This window comes from Nerophis ophidion, linkage group LG26, assembly GCF_033978795.1.
Source record: "Nerophis ophidion isolate RoL-2023_Sa linkage group LG26, RoL_Noph_v1.0, whole genome shotgun sequence".
Lineage (NCBI taxonomy): Eukaryota > Metazoa > Chordata > Actinopteri > Syngnathiformes > Syngnathidae > Nerophis > Nerophis ophidion.
In genome coordinates, this window is record NC_084636.1 from 14,371,106 (window position 1) to 14,395,435 (window position 24,330).

The 24,330-nt window shown below is 41.2% G+C and overlaps 1 protein-coding gene across 3 annotated transcripts; it reads left to right on the forward strand.

Moving 5' to 3' along the window:
* The first annotated feature begins 812 nt into the window (after window positions 1–812).
* slain2 (SLAIN motif family, member 2) lies at window positions 813–22,958 on the forward strand. Of its 3 annotated transcripts, none has more exons than XM_061888410.1 (9): window positions 813–1,512; window positions 6,888–7,030; window positions 10,888–11,058; window positions 12,500–12,673; window positions 12,738–13,091; window positions 13,158–13,304; window positions 15,721–15,807; window positions 18,035–18,248; window positions 18,318–22,958. In XM_061888410.1, exons 1-9 carry the CDS (start codon window positions 1,073–1,075, stop codon window positions 18,376–18,378), a joined length of 1,791 nt encoding a protein of 596 aa, XP_061744394.1. In that variant the 5' UTR covers window positions 813–1,072; the 3' UTR covers window positions 18,379–22,958. The 3 variants fall into 3 exon arrangements, with proteins under 3 accessions (XP_061744394.1, XP_061744395.1, XP_061744396.1); XM_061888411.1 differs by lacking the exon at window positions 15,721–15,807 and adding an exon at window positions 16,463–16,501; XM_061888412.1 differs by lacking the exon at window positions 15,721–15,807.
* Window positions 22,959–24,330: the final 1,372 nt, after the last annotated feature.

A 24,330-nucleotide genomic window follows, 5' to 3' on the forward strand; every position in this document is an offset into this window, starting at 1 on the left:
TAAATCTTATTTCAAAGTCTTTTTAATTTCTTTTAAAATTTTTGTTCTGGAAAATCTAGAAGAAACAATGATTTTTTTTTTGTTTGAAATATAGCTTGGTCCAATTTGTTATATATTCTAACAAAGTGCAGATTGGATTTTAACCTATTTAAAACATCATCAAAATTCAAAAATTAATCTTAATCAGGAAAAAATAATAATGCCCATCCATCCATTTTCTACCGCTTATTCCCTTTTGGGGTCGCGGGGGGCGCTGGCGCCTATCTCAGCTACAATCGGGCAGAAGGCGGGGTACACCCTGGACAAGTCGCCACCTCATAATAATGATGTTCCATAAATTCTTTTTTCGTGTTTTCTCCTCTTTTAAATCGTTCAATTAATTGTTTTTTTCCTCATTTATTCTCTACAAAAAACCTTCCGTAAAAGGAAAAAAAATGTACGACGGAATGACAGACAAAAATACCCATTTTTATATATATATGAATTTATTTAATAAAGTTGAATTGAGCAAATTTGCTATTTCCAGCAATTTATTTAGGTTTGTATAAAACGGGTAGCCCTTCGCATTAATCAGTACCCAAGAAGTAGCTTTTGGTTTCAAAAAGGTTGGTGACCCCTGGTGCAGTTTATTCATCATGACAGTTGTTAATATTTATGTAATTATTTTATTTATCGTTATTAATATGTGTTCTCCAGCTCCAAAGTGTTTTAATAATCAAATGTAGAAGGTTTGAGGAGCAAGCAACGTTTCTGTTGCGTAAACAGATAATTTGCTGCCTGGTCGCGAGCACGCAAAATAGGTGTTGGTTACGTGCGCGCTCCCGCCTGCGGTGACGTCAGCCCCCAGTGCCTGTGGCCTCTCAAACGCCGTGACGTGTGTTGTGGAAATGGCCGAGAAACAAACCCAGGAGACAATGTTAATCTTTTTAAGTCCACAAAAGAGCCAAAGCAGTTGAACGACGTGTCTCCAGCGGAAACGAAGGACGTCGCGAAGGTAACTAAATAGGAACCGACAACGGGACTCGAACCGCCCGGCCAGCGCCTTTTCTTCCCCGGGGCCGGAGAAGCCACCATGGAGGACATCAACTCCAACATTAACGCCGACCTGGAGGTGCGGAAGCTCCAGGACTTGGTCAAGCAGCTTGAGAAACAAAACGAGCAGCTCCGGGGTCGCTCCATGATGATGTCCGGCCACCACAGACCCCACAGCGCCGGCTACGAGTCGTTGTCACTCTCGGCGGGCGACACAGGCGGCTTCCCCGGGGTGGGGTTCGCCGGCACAGGCGGTTACGGCGACCTGTTGGAGAACCGCCGCTGCCGGAGCCCCCGGTTGTCCTACGACGGCGTCAGCTTCAGGAGGGCGTACGGCTGCGACGGCGCCTCGGCCGCCACCTCCGGGTCTAGCCGGAACTCGCGTTATTCGGACGACGAGGGCGAAACGTCGATTTTGGACCAGGTGGAGATCTTAGACCTGGAGGACATGGACTGTCTGCATGAGGATGACGACAGCTGGTGAGTGCCACCAGACTCCTGACAGCTGAGGTGTACGTGGACGCACCACATTGACGACCCTATCGTCAGGCCTCCGGTGTTGACCTGTAATGTTAATGTGTGAATGTGTACGTTTGTGTCATCATACACTCTAGTCTGGGGTGTTCAGTGCCAGCTTACAATTCGCATTGCATTGGTTTAGTTGGCCTCTCAGCTGCTCGTCAGTTGTTATGATGCTGCACATTGCTTGGTTTGGTACAACAGTGGTGCCTTAGAGCGGTGGTCCCCAACTACCGGTCTGGGGACCGGCATGGGTCTGTGACGCATTTTCTACCGGGCCGCACAGAGACATTAACTAATTTATAACCGACTGCATTTTCTCCTACTTTACTTTAGCCAGTCCCACCAGACATACCAATAAGCTTGTTCATAGATGTATTGTAAAACAGGAAGTCGCCATTTGCTATATTAGTTAAGTCTTTGTCACATGGGACAATTGCACATTAAAGGCCTACTGAAACCCACTACTACCGACCACGCAGTCTGATATTTTATATATCAATGATGAAATCTTAACATTGCAACACATGCCAATACGGCCGGTTTAGTTTACTAAATTGCAATTTTAAATTTCCCGCGAAGTATCCTGTTGAAAATGTCGCGGAATGATGACGTGTGCGGACCGGTCGTAGCTTTAATAGCATAATTAAACAGTATTCTGGACATCTGTGTTGCTAAATCTTTTGCAATTTGTTCAATAATAATGGAGAAGTCAAAGAAGAAAGATGTAGGTGGGATGCGGTGTATTGCAACTGCCTTTAGCAACACAAACACAGCCGGTATTTCCTTGTTTACATTCCCGAAGGTGAAGCTTTACTATGGAACAGAGCGGTCAAGCGAACATGGTTCTCTACCACATGTCAACCGGCAGGTTTCGGTGAGAAAATGGTGGTAATAAGTCGGCTCTTACCGTAGACATGAGCGGAGCTTGCGTCCTCCTGCAGCTGCGGACCCCCTTACCTCCTCCCACCGGAGACACTGGCGGTCACCACACCCGTGGCCACACCTTTCTGACTTTCAGGTACCATATAATCTCCCTAAAACACTAGTAACAAAATAAGCAGATAAGGGATTTTCCAGAATTATCCTAGTAAATGTGTCTAATAACATCTGAAACACTCACACTGCCCTCGCCTTTTTTTTTGTTTTATTCTAGACCTTCACTCTCACTATCTTCATCCACGAATCTTTCATTCTCGCTCAAATTAATGGGAAAATTGTCGCTTTCTAATTCTGAATCGTTCTCGCTGCTGGTGGCTATGATTGTAAACAATGTGAGGATGTGAGGAGCTCCACAACCCGTGACGTCACGCGCACATCGTCTGCTACTTCCGGTACAGGCAAGGCTTTTTTATTAGCGACCAAAAGTTGCCAACTTTATTGTGAATGTTCTCTACTAAATCCTTTCAGCAAAAATATGGCAATATCGCGAAAATGATCAAGTATGACACATAGAATGGACCTGTTGCTATCCCTGTTTAAATAAGAACATCTCATTTCAGTAGGCCTTTAATAAACATATAAAATGTAAAGGTGCCAAATTTTAGCCAAAAGCTAGGTTCCATCTAGCTAGGTTGATGACCTAAGATCAGGGTAGATCAGGAACAAAGTGACCTTAAGAGTTAATGTGCATAAAGCAGGCGGAGAAGTGCTAAATTGTTGCATATATTAATTGTGCTGAAGGAAAAAAAAATACACATCTCCTTTGGCCTAGTAAGTTAAAGTGCTGGTGTTATTGCACATCGTCCGATTACACAAGTACTTAGCAATAACGGATATATTTACGCACGGATAATTGGACCAAAAAAGCTAACAGTGTATCTACGTATGAAATATTGCACCAAATATGTATAGATACATTTTTCAATAGAAATAGTAACTCACAGAAATCTATTAGAACTAATGTCAAGTATTTCTAGCTTTCTTATATGTCCATGTTCTTGTCCTTGAATGTGATGTATCACCATCAGATACTAAAGCCAAAACTAGCAAAAAACAAAAGTCTATGAAGTGCTTCTTTGCAAAGGGAAAAGGCCACTGGCTCCCACTAATTGAATGTTATTGTGAGATTTTTCATGTATTCATTTTTCACGCACTTATTTGTTATGTCTTTCTGCCACACGTGGAAGACCGGTCCGTAAAAATAATGCCTACATTAAACCGGTCCCTGGTGTAAAAAAGGTTGGGAACCCCTGCTTTGGAGGATCAGTGCATCTGAGTTGTTTTTCTGCCCGGCAGCCATGGTTACATTCCTCCTCCGAATTCCCTGCAGCCAAACACAAGTTGGCCGCTGAAGCTCCTGGGATCCAAACCGAAAAGCAGAACAAGAAAATGTGCTTATGAGTTGCCCTCCACTGTCCATCTGTTAGGTTATTTTGCTTGTAAAGGCAGGATTGTACCTCACAAAAGTCTCGACAGCAGTCTGATGTTATATTTGCGTAAGGCCCCAGGCCCCGGAGAGACTAGCCTTCTCCTTCCTGGATGGCCTCGAAGCTCAGTGATTAATTTTTTTAAAGGGCTGGGTCACATCAGGCTGTAATCCATCACAAATGTTACATTTAAGTTTGTCGGTATGTAGTAAATATTCCATTTAGTCTGCTCTCTAATTGCTGTTGTTGGACGTAGAAACAAAACATGGGTTTGGGTTGGGTATCAAAGTGAACAATAATACAGTTGTACATAAACAAGGCTTTAAGGGGAACTGAACTTTTTAAAAAAAATGTTGGCTATCATTCACAATACCTATGTAAGACAAGAACACAAGTCTTTATTTTTTTATGGATTCTCAGACGTAAACTACAGCAAGTACAAGGTGGTTAACAATGTAGTTAATAGTAGTACTCTTGTGCGCCCACAAAGCCATCTAACAACAAGGCGAGCCCTAAATATTAACCAAGTTTTAGCAATATTGTTACTATAAGCGCTAGCACAGATAAACTACTTTTAGCCGCAATCACATAGCGCTAACTAGTTTATGCTGCTCTATAGACATTTTGAGCCAGTGAGCTGCTGCAATGTCACTGAGCTGGTAAAAGTTGATTTTAGATTATGGTGCGTCTCACCTGGATAGTAAAAGGTTTAAAGTAATAAGATGATAAACTTTGACATCCAACTTAGACTCAGAGATTGCAAGAAAGACACGAAAAGACAATTGTTTGACACCTTTTTTCTTGAACCCTTTGTGAGGTTTATGAATAAATCTTCATCTAAACGGGAAGATATGAACATTCCATCAGTTTCATACCAGTAAAAGCAGATGTGCAGTAAGTGATTTTTATTATGTCTGTAGTTTGTTTATCTTGTTTAACACTTAGCAATATTTCTGCATGATGCTTGCTGAATCTGTTTAGCCCAAAAATACTAAAACTTGTAGCTCATCTCCTTTTATTCAGACTAAAAAAATAAAAGGTTTGAATCATTATTTGTCTAAATTTGACTAATCATTATTGGCTCTCATGAACCCTGCATAATTATTAGTGTTGTTGTTAAAGGAAAAAAGCAGACAATGTAATGTCTGTAAAGTTAAGATAACGCCATATGCTTAAAATGAGCAAAATACGTGGCGCAGTGGGGAGAGTGGCCGTGCGCAACCCGAGGGTCCCTGGTTCAAATCCCACCTAGTACCAACCTCGTCATGTCCGTTGTGTCCTGAGCAAGACACTTCACCCTTGCTCCTGATGGGTGCTGGTTGGCGCCTTGCATGGCAGCTCCCTCCATCAGTGTGTGAATGTGTGTGTGAATGGGTAAATGTGGAAGTAGTGTCAAAGCGCTTTGAGTACCTTGAAGGTAGAAAAGCGCTATACAAGTAAACCCATTTAATATGAATGTGCCTGTTACTACATTACATATGTACTTATAGCATGTATATAAAACTTTAATGGTGGTTTTGGGTGTTTTTAGAGAGCTTTATGGGTGGACTACAGAGACTCTCATAGGCTTGTTTGCTAACTTTTTCGACCGTTTATTTAGAAGTTAGAATGCATAAAAAGAGAAAAATATAAATTTTCTTGTTTTACCTAAGGATTGTGAATGACAGACAACATTGCAAAAAAAAGTTCACTTCCCTTATTAGAGTGTTTTTCTGTTGACATAACTGATGTATTGGTTCATCAAGGACTTCCGAATACAAAAATGTCTAATTTACCAGAAAAGCACCTAATTATCTGTGTGAGTGAGTTGTCTGACAGAACACTGCCCACATAAGTAGCCTGAAAGTATTGTAAAGTCATGTCAGCGGCTTGGGTGGGGATGCTTCCTATGGGCACACATTTTTTGCCCACAGGATGGGTTGCGTTATTTAGAATATCCAAAGTAGATCTTGCCACCACATTCACGTTCGCTCCGCTAGTTCCTGTAACCTTTGAATTCACCTTCCGACTGGATTGAACTTCCTTTGTGTCATCTGCCATCTTTATTTAGTTGCGGCATCTTCATGTTTGTGTTCATAGTAGGAAGTTGATGTTCCACATTCAAGATGGCTGTCTTGTTGATACGCCACAGAATGTCTTGGAACGTTTCATCACATGGGGCATCCTGAACGGCTGTGAGTGAAGCTGACAGCTGCTGATTCTGATTTGCCTTTGCAGGGGAAACTCCTCTTTCTTCTTCTGGTCCTATCTCTTATAATGGTGTCAACACTCGTTTGTGCTGCTTGTGTTGGAATAATAAAAAAGAACAAGCAAGCTGAGGACATTTCAATTTTGGACAAGAGCCAGTTCATTCTTAAAAGTTTGCTGCAAGCAGTGTATTTAAAGATGTTGTTCTCACTTATCATATGAGCCGTTAGTCAACATTAATTTGGGCTAGTCAGTGTTTTTACTGATGCCTTATAAATAAGAATTAAATATGCATTGAAAGCCCTGTCAGTTAGTTCAGTTGGATACAGAATTGTTTGCATTTCCATAGCCAATGTTGTAGGTTAAATCAATTTTCACCATCCCTCTATCCTCTTTTCTGTTGGAATTAGTTATTTTGTGTCACCCCGCCTAGAAACACAAGCCTGATATCAGGATTTACCGTTTCAAACAGTACCGGGTTGACCTGTACTGAACCACCTAAAAAAAAAACATGGCTCAATAGCTTGACAGTATCACTCTAGTTTAAGTATTATTTTGACAAAGCAAACACTTTTAATACAGCTCTCTTGTGGTCCCTGACTGTATTTTTTTCTGCAGCACAGATCGTTTGTGGCTAACTTTTCCTTCAGCAAATGTTCAGAGGAATCTGGCTCACTTTAAAGAAAAATACAATTATTACCGTAGACTGTTCCCACGAAGTAAATTGACGAACACCGTAAGGAATGCATAGTTTCAACTTTTTGCTGGTTGTCTTTTCAGGCTTTATGAGGCCAAACTGAACAGTCCTCTGCAGAAAGCGCTGAGCCCTGTGGTGTGGTGCCGCCAGGCTCTTGACAACCCCAGCCCCGACATGGAGTTAGCCAAGCGATCTCTCATCCACAGACTGGACGTCACCATGTCAGGTAATGACAGTCTTTGCTTATGCTAGCCAGTATGTATCTTGATCATTTAAAATTCATGAGAAGATCCAATATGATTCTTGCTCTGGTGTGGAAAACTAAACTTCTGACAGGTGACAAAGAGGAACATGCACTAGTTTGACTTTGTTTTGTTGGGTAGGGTATCCTGTGTGATACTGGAACACCCACTGACTTCAATCCAGCTTGGTCCATAATCAATCCTGTGCGTTTTTGGTCCAAAGCACATGGGTCCTTTGGGTCCCCAAACCCCTGCTATTGTTGTTGAATTGTATTTATTCATAAGTCTTCCATACGTCTATATTGCTGAACATTAAGCATGCAGTACTGATTAGTTTAAGGTTTAGTGTTGAACATTGTGCTATGTGAGTACCCGACTTGACTTTTTTTTTGACCGCCACTAAATATAGTGGGGTCCTTGACCTGCGAAAGGGAGGGGGAATGCCTCCTTGTGGCTTTACTGGGAAGGGTCAGTTTCTATTTTGACAGCGGTATGTTCATGTGACGCTTTTAAACAGCCAGTGTGACGTGAATTCTGCCGTGCAACAATCTGCACCTGGACAGTGAAACCAAAATAATAGTTGCATAATTGAAAAAATGTTTTTTTACATACTATGCAAACACACAATCCAGCTCTGGAGTAGCTGCTGTGTTAAACTTCTCAATCTCTAATGGGCTGCATCGTTCCAGCAAGCTGCGTTCTGATCGCATATGGAAAACAAAACACTTAAATTGTCAAAACTACTAAAAATAATCCACAAAGTCAGGCCAATAGCAATAATGCAGCAATTTGGAAAACAAAACACTGAAATTGTCTGAACGACTAAAAATAATCCACAAAGTCAGGCTAATAGCAATAATACAGCAATTTATAAGTAATAGGGGAAGCAAATAGGTCGACACAGGGACCTTTTAAATGAGCACTGGCCAGGTGAGGTCAAGTCTAGCTTGCTACAGATGGCCTAGTGTGAGTAGAGCTTAAAAATGGTCTCCTTATTGAAGAAACAAATATAAAAAGACCCCTGCTCTCCTCCATTGTTGGTGTTTGCTGGTGTGATCGGGGACCTGCAGTCAAAGCCTTAGGGAGTGAGGCAGCGTACAAACACATTCTGCTGATGTGTGACCAGCAGCGACATCATCAGTGTAAGCGAGGAAGAAGGGTCACGTCACCCTTCAGGCGACTCATGCCAGGGAGTGACACACGGAACATCCTCAGTCGGACACGCCCTCCCCGATTTTTTTCCTCCCTTCGCACCCGCTCGCTAAGGCATGTTGCCATGGTGCTGAGTTTGCGTTAGCAACAGAAAGAAGACGGGAGCAGTTTGTCTGCTGCTTGGCCTAAGTTACACAACAAGCAACAACAGGGAGGAGACGTGTTTAAAATGACTGTCTGAGTTTATCTGACGCACGCCTCAAGAGCAGGAGTGCTCTGGGTCAGACCATGGTGTTGTTGACACAGGCTTTTAGTCTACTCAACCTAACAGATGTTTTCCACCTTCAGCCCATTTTTTGTACAGCTTATCCAAAAAAATTCTCGCTGCCAGTGCTAACCACTTAACCACCACACTGTCCTTCCTTCACCATTCTTTGTCCTATTGCATTACTTCACAGCCAGTGAACGGCCAAAGAAGCGCCGCCCCACACGTCCTCCTTAGCCCCTCAGGCTCTTCTTGTCCTTGTGTGGCGTGTTTGGTGAACGACGCGGCCTCCTGTCGCTCCATGCTACGTGACACCAATCACAGCTTGCTACACAAAGTACTCGGACAACTTGTCTTGTGGGACGCTGGGATCTGAGGACATGTTTATTATCCGCTCAGTGCCGTTTGACTTAAACCCGCTTTATTTTGTTCCGTCCCGAAAGTGCGTGGCGCTGCCCTGATCCAAAAACAACTTGAGCTCTAATTGAGAAGCTTCCTGTTCTATACCTGAAAGTTTCCCAAAAAATCGCAGTGTGTTTTAAATGCAACATGGTCTATTGCCTTTGCACTCCACCCGTGCAACGGCCACTACCTAAATAATGCAGGATGACAAAGTGGGGGTGGGGATGATGCGGGGAAAAGGAAGCAGCTGATCTGACTCATTTCTGTGGGAACATCAACATCCCCGAAAGAGAATCCTCACATATTGGGCCCCATTCAGCAGTAAATTCCTTACTTTTCCATATATCTTTCTTCTTAAGTGATTTCCTAAGAGGACTCCATTCAAATTCGTGACGTGTTCTTAAACTGCCCAATTGTTCCTACCTGCTGTTCTTAAGTTGCTGAATGCCAAATGGTTAGCGTGTGCGTGTTTATCATAATTTGCATACAAACACAACCTTATTTCCCCAATATGCATATGTAAACACCCTTAATTCCGTAATTTGCATAGGTAAACTCCCTTAATTCCCCACAAATAGGGCGGAAAGCCGAACATCAAATACACGGAGAAAACACAAACAGATTACAGAAGAGAAATTTGTATTGTCCCGCGGGGGAAATACATAATGTCAAAATGTAAGTTTAAGAAAGGGGGGACTGCCGAGATAGCCCTAAGCGTTCAAATAAATATTCGTAACTTCGGGCAAATAGGTCTATATGGTCGTGAAATATGTGCTCCCTCCCCAGGGCACGATCTGCGGCATCTTACAGTAGCAGCAAAAGCATTGCAATTGTGTGAGTTGAGTCTTTTAAAGAGTCACCAATCACTAAATCAACGCCCCGGTAATTGATGATTGTATGTGTGTGTGCACGCACACGGTATTTTGAAAGGTCTATATATATTGCTCATTTTGCAATAGGTCTGTCTGATCTATGTCTATCTACCTATATATCCGTATCTATCTATGTACCATATTTCCTGGAATTGCCGCCCGGTCGCTAATTAATTTAAAACCTCTTCTCACTCCTGCGGTTACCAAAGGCATGCGGTAAAAGTAAGCATGCGTTTATTTTTTTAAAACCTGTTCTCACTCCGGCACTTACCAAAGGCATGCAGTAAAAAATTGAGTGTGATGTAGGCTTGGACCTAAAATCCTACTGAATAGCTTTTAATCTTCCCTTTATGCGATTTCAATTTACCGGTATTGAAATCAGCCTCCTCCATTTTGAAAATGATGACAGGGGAAGTGTCACTCGTGACGTCACGAGTTTGACCAGGCGGTAATACTAAGCATGCGCTAATTATTTTGGGAAGCGAGTTTGACCCGGCAGTAATTCAAGGCAGGCGCATACTATATGCCGTGCGACAATTCAAGGAAATACGGTATCTATATATCTATACCTATACATCTATGATATTAATTTAACATTAGACAATAGAAGTAAGGGAACTTGTCACACCTAAGAACAAATAGGCCACCCTAAGAGTGCCTTGAAGCAATCGTAGATTTTGTTCTTGGCTACGAACAAATCCCAGCTAAGAAAACATTGGTGAATGCAAAAATATTTTTAAAATTTTTTGTAAGTGGGCCTAAGAACAAAATTTTTTCTTAAGAACGGTTGCTGAATGGGGCCCAGTGATCTCACAAAAACTAGCAGTGTCAGATCAGTAACGGGGCCGGGATCCAGATTCAGCCTGAGAGCGAGAAGTAGAACAGGACGTGCACATCATGTCTCCGCACCAAGCTCATGATTTGAGACCTCACACTTGCTTGCTTTGTGCTCTTCCTTGAATGCGGTCTATTGTGGAAGTGTGCGCGTATGCTCACCATACGCTTTAATAGACTACGAACAAAACAATGTCTGCTTTGTACTCGACACGCCCCCTCCACTCTTTGCAGCTAGAACAGCTTCCAGTTTTTTTTGGAACACAGTATGCATGCTCTTTCTACATGATGCAATTCAGATTCTGTGTCATTGCAGCCAACAAGCAGAGAAGTCTCTACGGGAGCAGCTACAACCAGCAGGTGAACTATGGTAGCCCGTACTGCACAAACGCCGCCAACAGCCCCTACAGCAGCGGGTTCAACTCGCCCTCGTCCACGCCCAGCAAGGTGCCCATTGTCAGGCAGCAGCTGATGCCTGTAAACACAGGTACAACTTATCTGAAAATATGTTAATCGTAGGCGATTGGAGACACGTTTCCACCGAATGTTTTGGTTTAGTTTAAGCTGCCAGCGTAGTCTGGAACGTTATTAATGACATTCATGTTTGGCTGTGTAAGTAGATGAAGGCCAGAGTAAACAAAAGGACAAAGATTTTATCCTGTTGTCACACACATTTTCTATCCACTAATCCCCCTAATCCCCCTTCAAGGCTAAGTTCACACTGAAGAGTCAGATGTCCAATTCGGATTTTTCTTTTATCAAATCTGATCGTTTTAGTGGCCGGTTACATTACCAAAAAATAAATGCGATTCCTAATGTGATTACTTTAGCTCTAGTCGGTCTCAGTTATGACACATTTGTGGCAACTTCAAGGATTTTGTGCAATCAAAGCTAACATTTTCTGAACTGCACATAGAAGAACAAAAAGGATAAGGAAAAGTATTTTGGTTCTAGCAATTTTACAGGATATTTTGCACTAATGTCTGCTTCAAGAGCGTGTCGGGGCGACCATTCATAGACAAGAGTGGTTGAAGTTTCATGTTAGTTCTTAAAACATTATACTTTCACCTGTTTTCTGGTTTGCTGTCAACTACTTATTTTATAACAGTTTATTTTGGCGCTCATTGCTTTTTGATGATGTTGTAGTCCGATGTATGTGACCAGAGCGCGGGAGCGTTCACATTAAGGTCACGTCGTATATATACAGTACAGGCCTAAAGTTTGGACACAACTTCTCCTCATTCAATGCTCTTTCTTTATTTTCATGACTACTTACATTGTAGATTGTAACTGAAGGCATCAAAACTATGAATGAACACATGTGGAGTTAGGGACTTAACAAAAAAAGGTGAAATAACTGAAAACATGTTTTATATTTTAGTTTTTTCAAAATAGCCACACTTTGCTCTGATTACTGCTTTGCACACTCTTAGCATTCTCTCAATGAGCTTCTAGCACACCTGTGAAGTGAAAACCATTTCAAGAGACTACTACCTCTTGAAGCTCATCAAAGGGTGGCTATTTTGAAGAAAATACAATATAAAACATATTTTCAGTTATTTCACCTCATTTATAGTTTTGATGCCTTCAATGACAATCTACAATGTAAATAGTCATGAAAATAAAAAAAACATGCTGAATGAGAAAGTGTGTCCAAACTTTTGACTTGTACTGAATATTCAATTTATTTCCACATACAAAAGAGGCCTGGGTTGGATATGAAAGATTCGGACTTGCATTGTTCACACTGACATGAAAACGTTTGATACAGGTCGCATATGGGCAAAACATATCAGTGTAAACCAGGCCTAAGTACCATAAATAAGGGTGCTATAAGGTGGTATTAAACTGATTAGTTGTTTGCAGAAAAGATGACAATAACCCAACTATACTGCCTGGGTTCTAAAAACAAAGTAATGTCTTTCCAGCACATCAGCGAAATGCGGCATCAGAAAGGAATCCGCCAGCCGTCAGCCCGCAGTCGTCAGTGGACAGCGAGCTGAGCACCTCCGAGATGGATGAAGACTCCGTTGGCTCCTCAACGACCTACAAACTCAACAACGTCAACGACGTCCAAATTCTAGCGCGAATGCAGGAAGAAAGTAAGTGGCGTCCTCTGTCTTTTTGCAAGCAGATTTCCAGATGTGTAACCGTGCTCGTCGTCAGGTCTGAGACAGGACTACGCCGCCTCGGCATCTAGGCGGAGCTCGGGTTCGTCCTGCCACTCGCTGCGGCGCAGCACCTTCAGCGACCAGGAGCTGGACACGCACAGCCTAGAGGACGATGAGGAGGCGGTGCACCCAGCATTCCACTTGCCCGCCAACCGCTTCAGCCCCTCCCCTCGCCACTCCCCCCGTGCCTCCCCCAGGAACTCACCCCGTTCACGCTCCCCCGCCCGCTCCATTGAGTACAGCCATGGCCGCGGATCACCTCAGCCCGTCATCAGCCGCCTGCAGCAGCCTCGCCACTCGCTGCAGGGACACGGCCACGAGCTCCAGACCAATGTGGTGAAGAACGAAGGTGAGCACAAGGCAGAGAGGACATGCCATCCATCTTTCAACCCACTCTCCTTATTTGCCGTTACAGAAAAACTGCGTCGTAGTCTTCCCAATCTCACGCGCTCTTCTGCAGCAGCACCTCAGGCCCCAGAGCCCGTCAAGAACAGCCGAAGCTGTGAGTCTAACCTGCAGGTGCCAAACGGCGGGTCTCCTCGACACCAGAGCCCGTCAGCTCGTAAGTAGACCGCGCACGTGCACTTTATTAACTCTTTCCCGCTTTAACCTGTCAGTATCAAGCAGCAGTGTTCTACTGTGTGGCGGGAAAAGAGTTAACATATTTATTTGCTCTCACAGACTGTCTTTCTGCGGCTAACCAGCAATGTTATAAACCCCACAAAACGCTACAAATGCTTGGCAGAGCTGTTAAGCAATTGTTCCTCTTTCCACACATTTGTCTTAATCCCACCTCGAAGGAAAGTGTCCCCAATCAGCGGCAGCCAAGGTTTGATGTACTCTGAGGAGATTAGCATCGCGACACAAGCGTGTAGAATATCCATTTGATGTAATCCTTTAAAGCGAGATGAAGTTAATGGTGTTTTTCTTAATCCGGGAGATGTAATCCCTCTCTGATACAAGAGGCTCAGTACAAGCAACGTCAAAGGGCAAGCTTCAGTTTATTCAACATGCCTTTATGCACTTATAACGTGGCCAAATTTTTTTAACACAAGTACTCTTCATCTTTAATTCAGACTGTAACGGCAATATAAACACCCCGCGGTATTTCAGTATCAAAATCACCACAATATTACTGTTACGTGTGATGGTGTACAATGAAAACTTGGTCAGTGTATTTTTTTGCTGGCACTTATGAATTGGCCTGTCTGGGAGTGAACTGCAACTCCCAAAATTCCCTGTGTAGCACGAATGTGCAGAGTCCGTGTGTGGGTTTTCGTAAAGGAAAGAGAAAGGGTTGTTTTTTCTGACATTTCCTGAAGTTTTTATTAAAATGTAACTATAACCTTTTGAGTCATGTTGCTAATATACAGTCAAACAAACCCTGGCAAAAACATAACCTCATTGGTCTGCGTAGACTGCAAGGCAAAATGTTTCCAAGGCGACACATAAAGCCGTTCAAAAGTTTTGATGTTTTAACCCACATTTTATTTTAACAACATTGAATCAACTTGTGGTTTAAATGGGTTTGTTACCCATGTTTTAAGTAGGAAATGCACCAGGCGGCAGCGGGGACAAAAAACAAGTTTGGTGACTCTGGACTGTCGGTAACACAAGTAATATGAGAAGTTATACTTGATTAACAGTCACTAGGAAAATATATTTGATGCCAACTAGGCCAAACATCAATTTGTTAAGTATTTGCATTGTTAAACGTTCAATCGTCAAATGTGTTCACTCTAGAGGACACTGTTTCTCTGTGGTAAAAGTTGAAAGACATTAACGTGAACATTGTTGTTTTAAATTTGTTACACTGGATGTTTATATTGTCAGTTTAAAAACAATGAATTGAAAGTATTTTATAGTAAATATGTATGTATGTATATGTATAAGTATATATATAGTATATATATATATATATATATATATATATATATATATATATATATATATATATATATATATACACACACACAGATACATATATATTCAGTACATGCCAAAACTAGTGGAGTTATGTACTTAACAAAAAAAGGTGAAATAACTGAAAGTATGTTTTATATTGTAGTTTCTTCAAAATAGCCATCCTTTGCTCTGGTTACTGCTTTGCACACGCTTGGCATTCGCTCGATGAGCTTCAGCCATACTTGTGAGGTAAAAACCATTTCAGGTGACTACCTCTTGAAGCTCATCAAGAAAATGCCAAGAGTGTGCAAAGCAATAATCAGAGCAAAGGAGGGCTATTTTGAAGAAAATAGAATATAAAACATCCATCCATCCATCCATTTCCTACCGCTTATTCCCTTTTGGGGTCGCGGAATATAAAACATGTTTTCAGTTATTTCACCTTTTTTTTTATTAAGTACATAACTCCACATGTGTTCATAGTTTTGATGCCTTCAGTGACAATCTACAATGTAAATAGTCATGAAAATAAAGCAAACTCATTGAATGAGAAGGTTTGTCTAAACTTTTGGCCTGTACTGTATGTGTATACACACACATATATTCTTGTTTATAGTAATAATAGGATTAGAACATTTGAGTATTAAGTTTGTGTTCAAATATCTTATCTTTTGCTTATCTTAAACACATTTGCCACTTTATTTTACACACTAACATTCTTTAATTCTTTTTTGGGGGTGTATACAAATACCACAATAATATCGAACCGTGGGCTCAATACCATGATAATATCATACAGTGAGATTTTTGTACCGTTACAAGATCCCCATCATTAACAAATACACTCTTTGGCTTTGGCACTGACTGCATGTATTTCTTAAACCACGCCCCCCTCTTCTACTTGCTGGTGGCTTGACTATCAGACTGGATCTTATGGGTTGGCAAAGATTCGGCTGTGGCCCCCTCTAGTGGCATGCAAGCTACACTGCCGGCCCCTTAGTGCCTCTTTCTACTTTGACTGCCGGGAAGTGGAAGTGAACGGCCATGCTGAAAAAGTGTCTATTTTCCAACAGCAGCACCTCAGCTCCTGAGACACTCAAGCCCCTCTGTCTCAGCCCCCAAATCCAAACAGCACCTTCAAAGCCCGGCTGCCCGGCGAGGTAACGGCCACCAGCGTCATACACTCACTGGTGTGTCGACAGGGTGGATGAAATGGTGGATTATTCATGCTGCATCATTAGGGAGGTGGAGGAAGTCTCACCAAGGAGGGTTGCTTTCACACTTTCGGTGGCTCTTTCTCTGATCTAAATCAGTTGTTTCCAAAAAATCCAAGCGCATACAAATGGGTCGCAGAATGACTTCTTCTCGTATTGGTCGGCGCAAAAATGTTAACAGGAAAACGTTTGCGAAATAACGACTGAAACGTGGGGCTAATAAAAAAAATAACCCACTCGAATACTGATATAACCAAGCTAGTGAGCACAGCACAGCAGTAAAAAGACATTTTAATGAGAAGTCTCATTACTGAATAAATTCAGGACATGCTAAAATCCTTTCATCTCTTTATTCCCTGTGGATATATGCATTAATATATTAAGTAAATTGACTAATACGAACATTTACTGGCTCACCTGATTGTCCTGTTCGAGTTTAGAATAGCACATACATGTCTGTTAGAAGAATATACTGAACAGATTCACCAAGTTTGTTTCAGGCAAAACTCAAATCTGTTATGAACCACATCCTCGGACCCTTTAACCCCGGCCCGCCTTTCGCCGCACTGACCTAAGGCCTGTTTCTGTTGTCTTTGTCTAGTCCCGCTTTCCTGTTGCTTTGGCGACGAAGGTGACTTTAGTGAGTATTTACTGACTGGCTCATGACTCTAGTTGTTGTTGATGTTGTCATGTTTGTGTGGCTCCCCCTCAGCGTGGTTGTGTGTGTCTGTGTCGCGCATGTCATCACAGTGAGAACCGGAATGGCACTCGGTAAATGGCAGACTTCCACCACTGCGCCATGTTCTCAGTACACCTGCGCCGAGCCCATACTGTGCACGTTAAAACACAAATTAAACACAATACCTAACCTCTGCATATATACTTTTGTTATTTACGTTCATGCGCCTCATTCTAAGAACCAACCATCCACAGAGTGCGCTAACTTTGAAACAAGCTGCAAGTATTATATCAACCATTATTTTAAAAACGGATATAATTGTACTAACTGGTCAAACAGGACAATAGCAACCATACGATCCATTTGTCAAAATCCCTTTGTTCTCATATCGCTTTTGTGTATGTGCACGTGCGACAGGCATGTGCATGTATGCGAGACAGATGTGAGTGACAGCTATGAACGCCGGTCATCTTATTCAGCCAGAACATCAATATTTTATCTTTTCTTTTCAACAACTATTCCTACATGTTAGTTTATTTCTTGTAATTCTGAGTTGGTGACACTGTAGTTTGAAGTTATACGTTTTGTTAGAAAAACTATTAAGCATCAAACCAGGTGTGTCAAACGTGCGGCCCGAGAGCCGGCTCCGGCCCGCAAGATGAGTTTGCCAAGTGTAAAAATTAACGAGAAGATTTTGGAATGAAAGAAACAGCTGTTATAAATGTGTTCACTGGATGACGCAATAGCAATTCTTTGTATCTTTGTAGATGATGCTACATATGTACAAAATAAACCACATGATGTTAGTACATCAGTCGAGGAAAATCATCAAACTACATTAAGATCATACTGTAATTAGATTTTTATATACTTTTTTAATCTTGATAGATTGAAAATATAAATAACGTCAAATAAAGTACATCAGTCGAGGAAAATCATCAAACTACATTAAGATCATACTGTAATTAGATTTTTATATACTTTTTTAATCTTGATAGATTGAAAATATAAATAACGTCAAATAAAGGTAGAATACTATTAACCGCAACATGTAAGTGTAAAAAAACAACAACAATATGATATGGACATTTTCAGAATGTGCTTGTTCTATTTTTAGACAAAGAAAACAATCTGAAGTTGTCATTATTTTTAAGTTATCGTACTGTGATTTTACCAGTCCGGCCCATTTGGGAGTAGATTTTTCTCCAAGTGGCCCCCGATTTAAAATGAGTTTGACACGCCTGCATTAAACAATAAGGAAAAGTTTAAAAACGCATAGCCTCCCTCGCAGAGGTAATGATGCCACCCAGTTTAGGCAGTGCTTCTTTCATAGTATTCGTTCTCATTGCTAAATATGGTAAGTGTGGTGGATGAAGACATACTTCATGTTTTGTTCCTGACATTGTTCAATTCATTGTCACGCTCGTCATGCCAACATTTATCACTTAGCTTCCATCCAGGTGTGTCGTGTCATGTTGTCTTTCCGCTCCTCAGTTCCAGCGTCCAGTAAGCTGCGGACTCCGGCCACACCCTCGCCGCTCGCCTTGAGGCAGCCCGTCAAGGCCACGGTCAACCCCGGCTCTGTCGCCGGTTCCACACCCGGACGCTCCCTGGTTCCGCCCCGCAGCGGCCTGCCTCGCCCAAGTGCCCCGGCGGGCGGTGGGGGCATCCCTCTACCGCGAAGCAAGTTGGCGCAGCCTGTACGCAGGTAAAGCAAAAGAATAAAAACCAAAACATCACTCGCATCGAATAGCATTAAACTTGACTCTTCGTTCAGATCTCTTCCAGCTCCGCGAATCTACAGCGGCACCAGGGACAACTTGAGGGAGGGCTACTAGTGTGCTGCTGAGGGGAGCCAGCAGGGGGCGCACCCCTCACACATAAGGAGGAAGACCGCATGGCACTTTATCTACCTTGATGGCTTTTCAATGACAATGCCCCAGAAATATATTAGAACAAAACAAAAAAGAGGAAGAAGAAGGAGCCCCCCCATTATATCCAGGATGCGTGCATGCAAACGGCCTAAAGAGAACGCCAAAGAACAAACGCCTCCCGCTGGCCTCATTGGGTTGCTCAAATGTTCCCACGTCGCCTTCCTTACTCTCGGCGACATCTGGGAAGACACCAACGAGCGACCTCTTGACAAATTGTGAGTGACCTTCGTGACAATGCCAATGGAGAACGGCGGCCACCTTCAAAATAAATCTTTCCTCTTGTAAAAAAGCACCCAGAGAGAATGCACAAATTAATTTATTACTCCATGGGGGCCTCCGCTGTTTGGACACGTATCTCTTTATAGGAGTGCGTTGATGTTTTCATCATCTTCCAAAAGTAGGATTTTTGAAACACGGGAGCCGCCAGCTTGCTATCACACAATTATGTTACTAAACAATTAATATCATCATAGTTGGTAGTACCCCGCCTTCCGCCCGATTGTAGCTGAGATAGGCGCCAGCGCCCCCCGTGACCCCGAAAGGGAATAAGCGGTAGAAAATGGATGGATGGATAGTTGGTAGTTTAGTTATCAAACTTTAGTTCATATTCAAACATGCTGAACAAAGTTGTGTTACGTGTTTACCCCTGCACAATTAAGCATGTCTGAAAAGGAGCCGAGTCGATTTAATTTTACCCCTTTTTTGTGTTCATTTCCTGTGTTCGTCACATAACTAAATATTTAATAGGAAACGAAAAGGATAAATAATATGTAATAATATGGAATGTTTGTGCAGTGCATCTGGAAAGTATGTAGTTATGTTACAGCCTTTTTCCCAAATGGAATAAATTAATAGTCGTCCTCAAAATTCTACACACAATACCTTACAATGACAATATGTAAGTTATTTTTTAGATAATTTAGCAATTATAAAAAAAATAGAAAACTAAGAATTTACATGTCGATAAGTGTCCACAGCCTTTGCTCAAATCAATAATTGATGAATCTTTGGCAGCAATTACAGCCTTAAGTTTTTTTTTTCGATACAATGCCACAAACTTGGCAAACCTATCTTTGGGCAGTTTTGACCATTCCTCTTTGCAGCACCTCTCCTGCTCCATCAGGTTGGATGGGATGCGTTGGTGCACATCTATTTCAAGATCTCCCTAGAGACGTTCAATTGGATTGTTACGGCTACTCTTGCGTTCCAAGAAAGTTTCGAAAAAATAAAAATAAAGTTAGCAGAGTAGCCCTGAGGAGGAGGTTTATGACGCACTAAATTCTTGAATAAGCACTCGCGGAGATACTTCCAGATTCAAAATGTTGATAATTTATTTTCACAAACAAAAATATTCTCTGTGGTTGACTTCTTATATAATAAACATAACCTATTTAGTGGTAAACAAACTATATCAGCCCTCACTCCTTCAGCATGACAGACAGACAAAGGCAGCGCCCAGCTGTGCTGTCTTCTTAATTATAGGAGGAGGAAGTGGCTCACCAGGAGGAGCGTGAGCAGCTGAACACAATAATAATTAATCTAAAACATCCAATAATCAATCAACATCATCATTGGCATTGGAATCCATTGTCAAAACAATTAATATATAAATAGGCTCCAACACGGATTATCGTCTGGGCTCTGGTTGGACATTTACAGAGTTGTCCTAAAAGATGAACCATCGCCCCAGTCTGAATTCAAGACCAATCTGGAGCAGGTTTTCATCCAGCATGTCTCTGTACATTGCTGCATTTATTTTTCCCTCTATCCTGAATCGTCCACCAGTTCCTGTCGCGGAAATTAATTCCCACCGCATGAAGCTGCCACCACCATTCTTCCCTGTAGGGATGGTATTGGCCTGGTGATGAGCGGTGCCTGGTTTCCTCCAAACATGATGCCTGGCATTCACACCAAATAGTTCAATCTTTGTCTCATCAGATCAGGGATTATGTTTCTCATGGTCTGAGAGTCTTTCAGGTGCTTTTTGGCAAACTTTTTACAAATAAATGGCTTCTGTCTGGCCACTCTACCATACAGGCCTGATTGGTGGATTGCTACAGATATGGTTGTCCTTCTAGAAGGTTCTCCCCTCTCCACAGAGGAATGCTGTAGCTCTGACAGAGTGACCATTGGGTTCTTGGTCACCTCTCTTCTCCCCTGACTGCTCAGTTCAGACGGTGGGCCAGCTCTAGGAAGAGTCCTGGGCCCTCATGTACAAAGCTTGCATGCGTACAAAAACCTGCCATATGCCCTTTTTTCACAGCAATGATGAGATGTATCCAAACGGACGTTGGCGTGGAAATGTGCGCTGCCTCACGGCAACTTGATAACACATTTCTAGAGGCCGTGTAGACTTAAGCAACACACAGACATGATGCTGGGTAAAAGCTCAAGTAAAAAATGCCAACTCCTCTGACTGATTGATGTGCCTATCAGAGACGTACACTATATTGCCAAAAGTATTTGGCCACCCATCCAAATGATGAGAATCCGGTGGCCTAATTGATTGATTGTGTATAAAATACACATGGAGACTGTTTCTACAAAAATTTGTGAAAGCAAGATCAATCAATCAATCAATCAATGTTTATTTATATAGCCCCAAATCACAAATGTCTCAAAGGACTGCACGAATCATTACGACTACAACATCCTCGGAAGAACCCACAAAAGGGTCCACTATGGACTGGACTCTCACAATATTATGCGAGATCCACTCGACGTCCATTGGACCAGTCACCCCACATCTGCGGTCCCCTCCAAGGTATCTCATTGTCCATTGGGTTGAGATTTTCCTTGCCCTGATGTGGGATCTGAGCCGAGGATGTCATTGTGGCTTGTGCAGCCCTTTGAGACACTCATGATTTAGGGCTATATACGTAAAGTAAATATTCATTGATTGATTGATTGATTGTATATAGAAAGGTGTGTCTTTCCAAATCATGTCCAACCAACTTAATTTACCAGAGGTGGGCTCCAATTAAGCTGTAGGAACATCTCAAGGATGATCAGTGGAAAGAGGATGCACCTCAGCTAACATTTGAGCTTCATGGCACACAGGCTGTGAATACTTATGTGATTTCTTACTTTTAATAAATGACCAAAAAATTCTAAACAAAAATCTTTTCACATTGTCATTACGGGGTATTGTGTGGAGAATTTAGAAGGTACAAATCCAGTCATTGCATTTTGGAATAAGGTTGTAACATAACAAAATGTGAAAAAAGTGACGTGCTGTGAATACTTTCCAGATGCACTGTATGTGGTGAATCAGGATGTTCCCATCTCTTCTAAATTCTCCACCATAACGCTAATGCTAAAGACATTTGACTCCAGGTGGGATGTTTACCTGGCAAACTATAGCCTGTGATGTGATGTCAAAAAAAGAAGACGCCACCCATGTTTTTCCAAGAGGATACTTTGTATTTTAATACGTTTTATCAGCGCATTTCCTCTAATAAGTTGTATCCAAATAGTGGAGGATCCCCTTTAAAGACGTCACACGTCCTTATCAGTATTTTTTTCCTTCACATGTTGAACCTCGATTGCAAGCTAATGCTCCAAAGCATTTTTTTTTTCAGTTGCTGTCTTTCCAAAGGCTCAAGTTGTAGATTTTTCATGAAGTGCTTTGATCTTTTTGCTACGGTTCAGGTCTGAAAGTCTCAGGCAGATCCAAGGTGACAAAAAAAAAAAAGAAGACGAAACCAGTGGCACTGACACTTCCAACCCCCTTTTTACCATGACAGGCTTGATTGTTTTATCGACTATCGGAGCACACGGTGATGTCGTACACTTTGAAGCAAAGTTGGCAGAAGTCAGCCATCTTTGCTCCTTTCTGGGACTTAATGACGACGTCACAATCAAAACTAGCTTCTTTTTTGCCACTTTTGTTTTTGTTTACAATTTAAGCCAATTATTTTTTTTGAATTCCATGCATCCCCTCAAACAACTTCTCAGTGTCATTCATGGTTTAAACATTAAAAAATAAAAAGGTTGACGATGCCAGAAGAAGAAAACAAAGAGTGTCGATGTTGTGGAAGCTCTTATGCTAAATTGGTGTGGTGGTTTGTTTAACTAGTGCCTAATTTTAAAAGTGTCACATGATCTCAAGTGTCTGTTCATTTTCATTTCTGTTGTGCCAATTTCTGGTTTTGCAAAGTTTACCGTCATCTTTGCTTTGAACATTTGTTTTTGCCTGCCTGCCTATTTTTGTAATGAAATCAATACATTTATTATTATAATTATTCAAAATGTTTGAATATGCGCCTTCATATTTATAGCTTATTACTCATTGTGCAAATTTTAAATAACGACTATTTATTAAGAGAGAGGTGCCTCGATCAGTGGGAAGAATGTCGCAAAAAGACCAACCACACCTTTTGTGTGACACTTTTTGTTATTTGATCCTTTTTTTAAAATCTACAAACATGACATTGAGTTCTTTGTGTAAAGTCACATTTCAAATAAAAGTGGAATTATTTTAACTTTTGTTGTTTATGTCACTTTTTGTTTGGCTATGGTGTTGGTTGTTTGAGATGACATACCGTGTGTGTGCGTAGTAACACATTTTAAGACTACAAGTACACAAAACGTAGATCAAATAGCATCCCCCAGGTATAGCACAAATATGCTTTGGGCAGAATAAGGGATGATTTTAGCGCAAATAGACACAGCTATAAAATAAACATTTTGGGGAGGAAAAATCATGCTAATTTCCATAATTGAGAAACTTCAACGTAATGTATGAGTTTTCACAAACTTTAAAACACAAGTTTGTGTCTTCAACGAAGTGCTGAATCATTGAAGTGGTTTCAAGAATCCTGACCTAAGTGTTTTTGTAAACACTGAAGATGATTTAGTCTTCCAGAAACCCAATGCACATTTTCACAACTACTCAACTTTAGCGTACACACTTTTGTATCGTTGTTTTCACAACTGTAGCGTACACTTTTGTATCTTTGTTTTCACAACTACTCAACTTTAGCATACACACTTTTGTATCTTTGTTGTTTTTACAACTACTCAACTTTAGCATACACACTTTTTTTTTTATCTTTGTTGTTTTCACAACTACTCTAGCGTACACTTTTGTATCTTTGTTTTCACAACTACTCAACTTTAGCATACACACTTTTTTTTATCTTTGTTGTTTTCACAACTACTACTCTAGCGTACACTTTTGTATCTTTGTTTTCACAACTACTCAACTTTAGCATACACACTTTTTTTTTATCTTAGTTGTTTTCACAAATATAACGTACACACTTTTGTATCTTTGTTTTCACAACTACTCAACTTTAGTCTATAAATATATATATATATATATATATATATATATATATATATATATATATATATATATATATATATATACACACTGTATATATATATATACATATATAAATATATACTTATATATAGATATATATATATACACATATATACACTTTTGTATCTATGTTGTTTTCACAACTACTCAACTTTAGCAGACACAGTTCTGTAGCTTTGTTTTCAAATACACTCAACTTTGGCGTACACACTTTCGTAGCTTTGTTTTCACAACTACTCAACTTTAGCGTACACACTTTTGTAGCCTTGTTGTTTTCAAATATACTCAACTTTAGCGTACACAACTTTGGAGCTTTGTTGTTTTTACAACTACTCAACTTTAGCGTACACACTTTTGTAGCTTTGTTGTTTTCACAGCTACTCTACTTTAGCGTACAAACTTTTGTCTCTGTTGTCTTCACAACTACTCAACTTTAGCATACACACTTTTGTATCTTTGTTGTCTTCCCAACTACTCAACTTTAGCGTACACATTTTTGTATCTTTGTTTTCCCCATCTACTTAACT

Coding starts and splice junctions, on each gene's coding strand:
- slain2 (XM_061888410.1), top strand. CDS start 1,073: ATGGAGGACATCAACTCCAACATTAACGCCGACCTGGAGGTGCGGAAG. Junction 12,674..12,737: donor AGCGCGAATGCAGGAAGAAA/GTAAGTGGCGTC, acceptor GCTCGTCGTCAG/GTCTGAGACAGGACTACGCC. Junction 18,249..18,317: donor TTGGCGCAGCCTGTACGCAG/GTAAAGCAAAAG, acceptor CTCTTCGTTCAG/ATCTCTTCCAGCTCCGCGAA.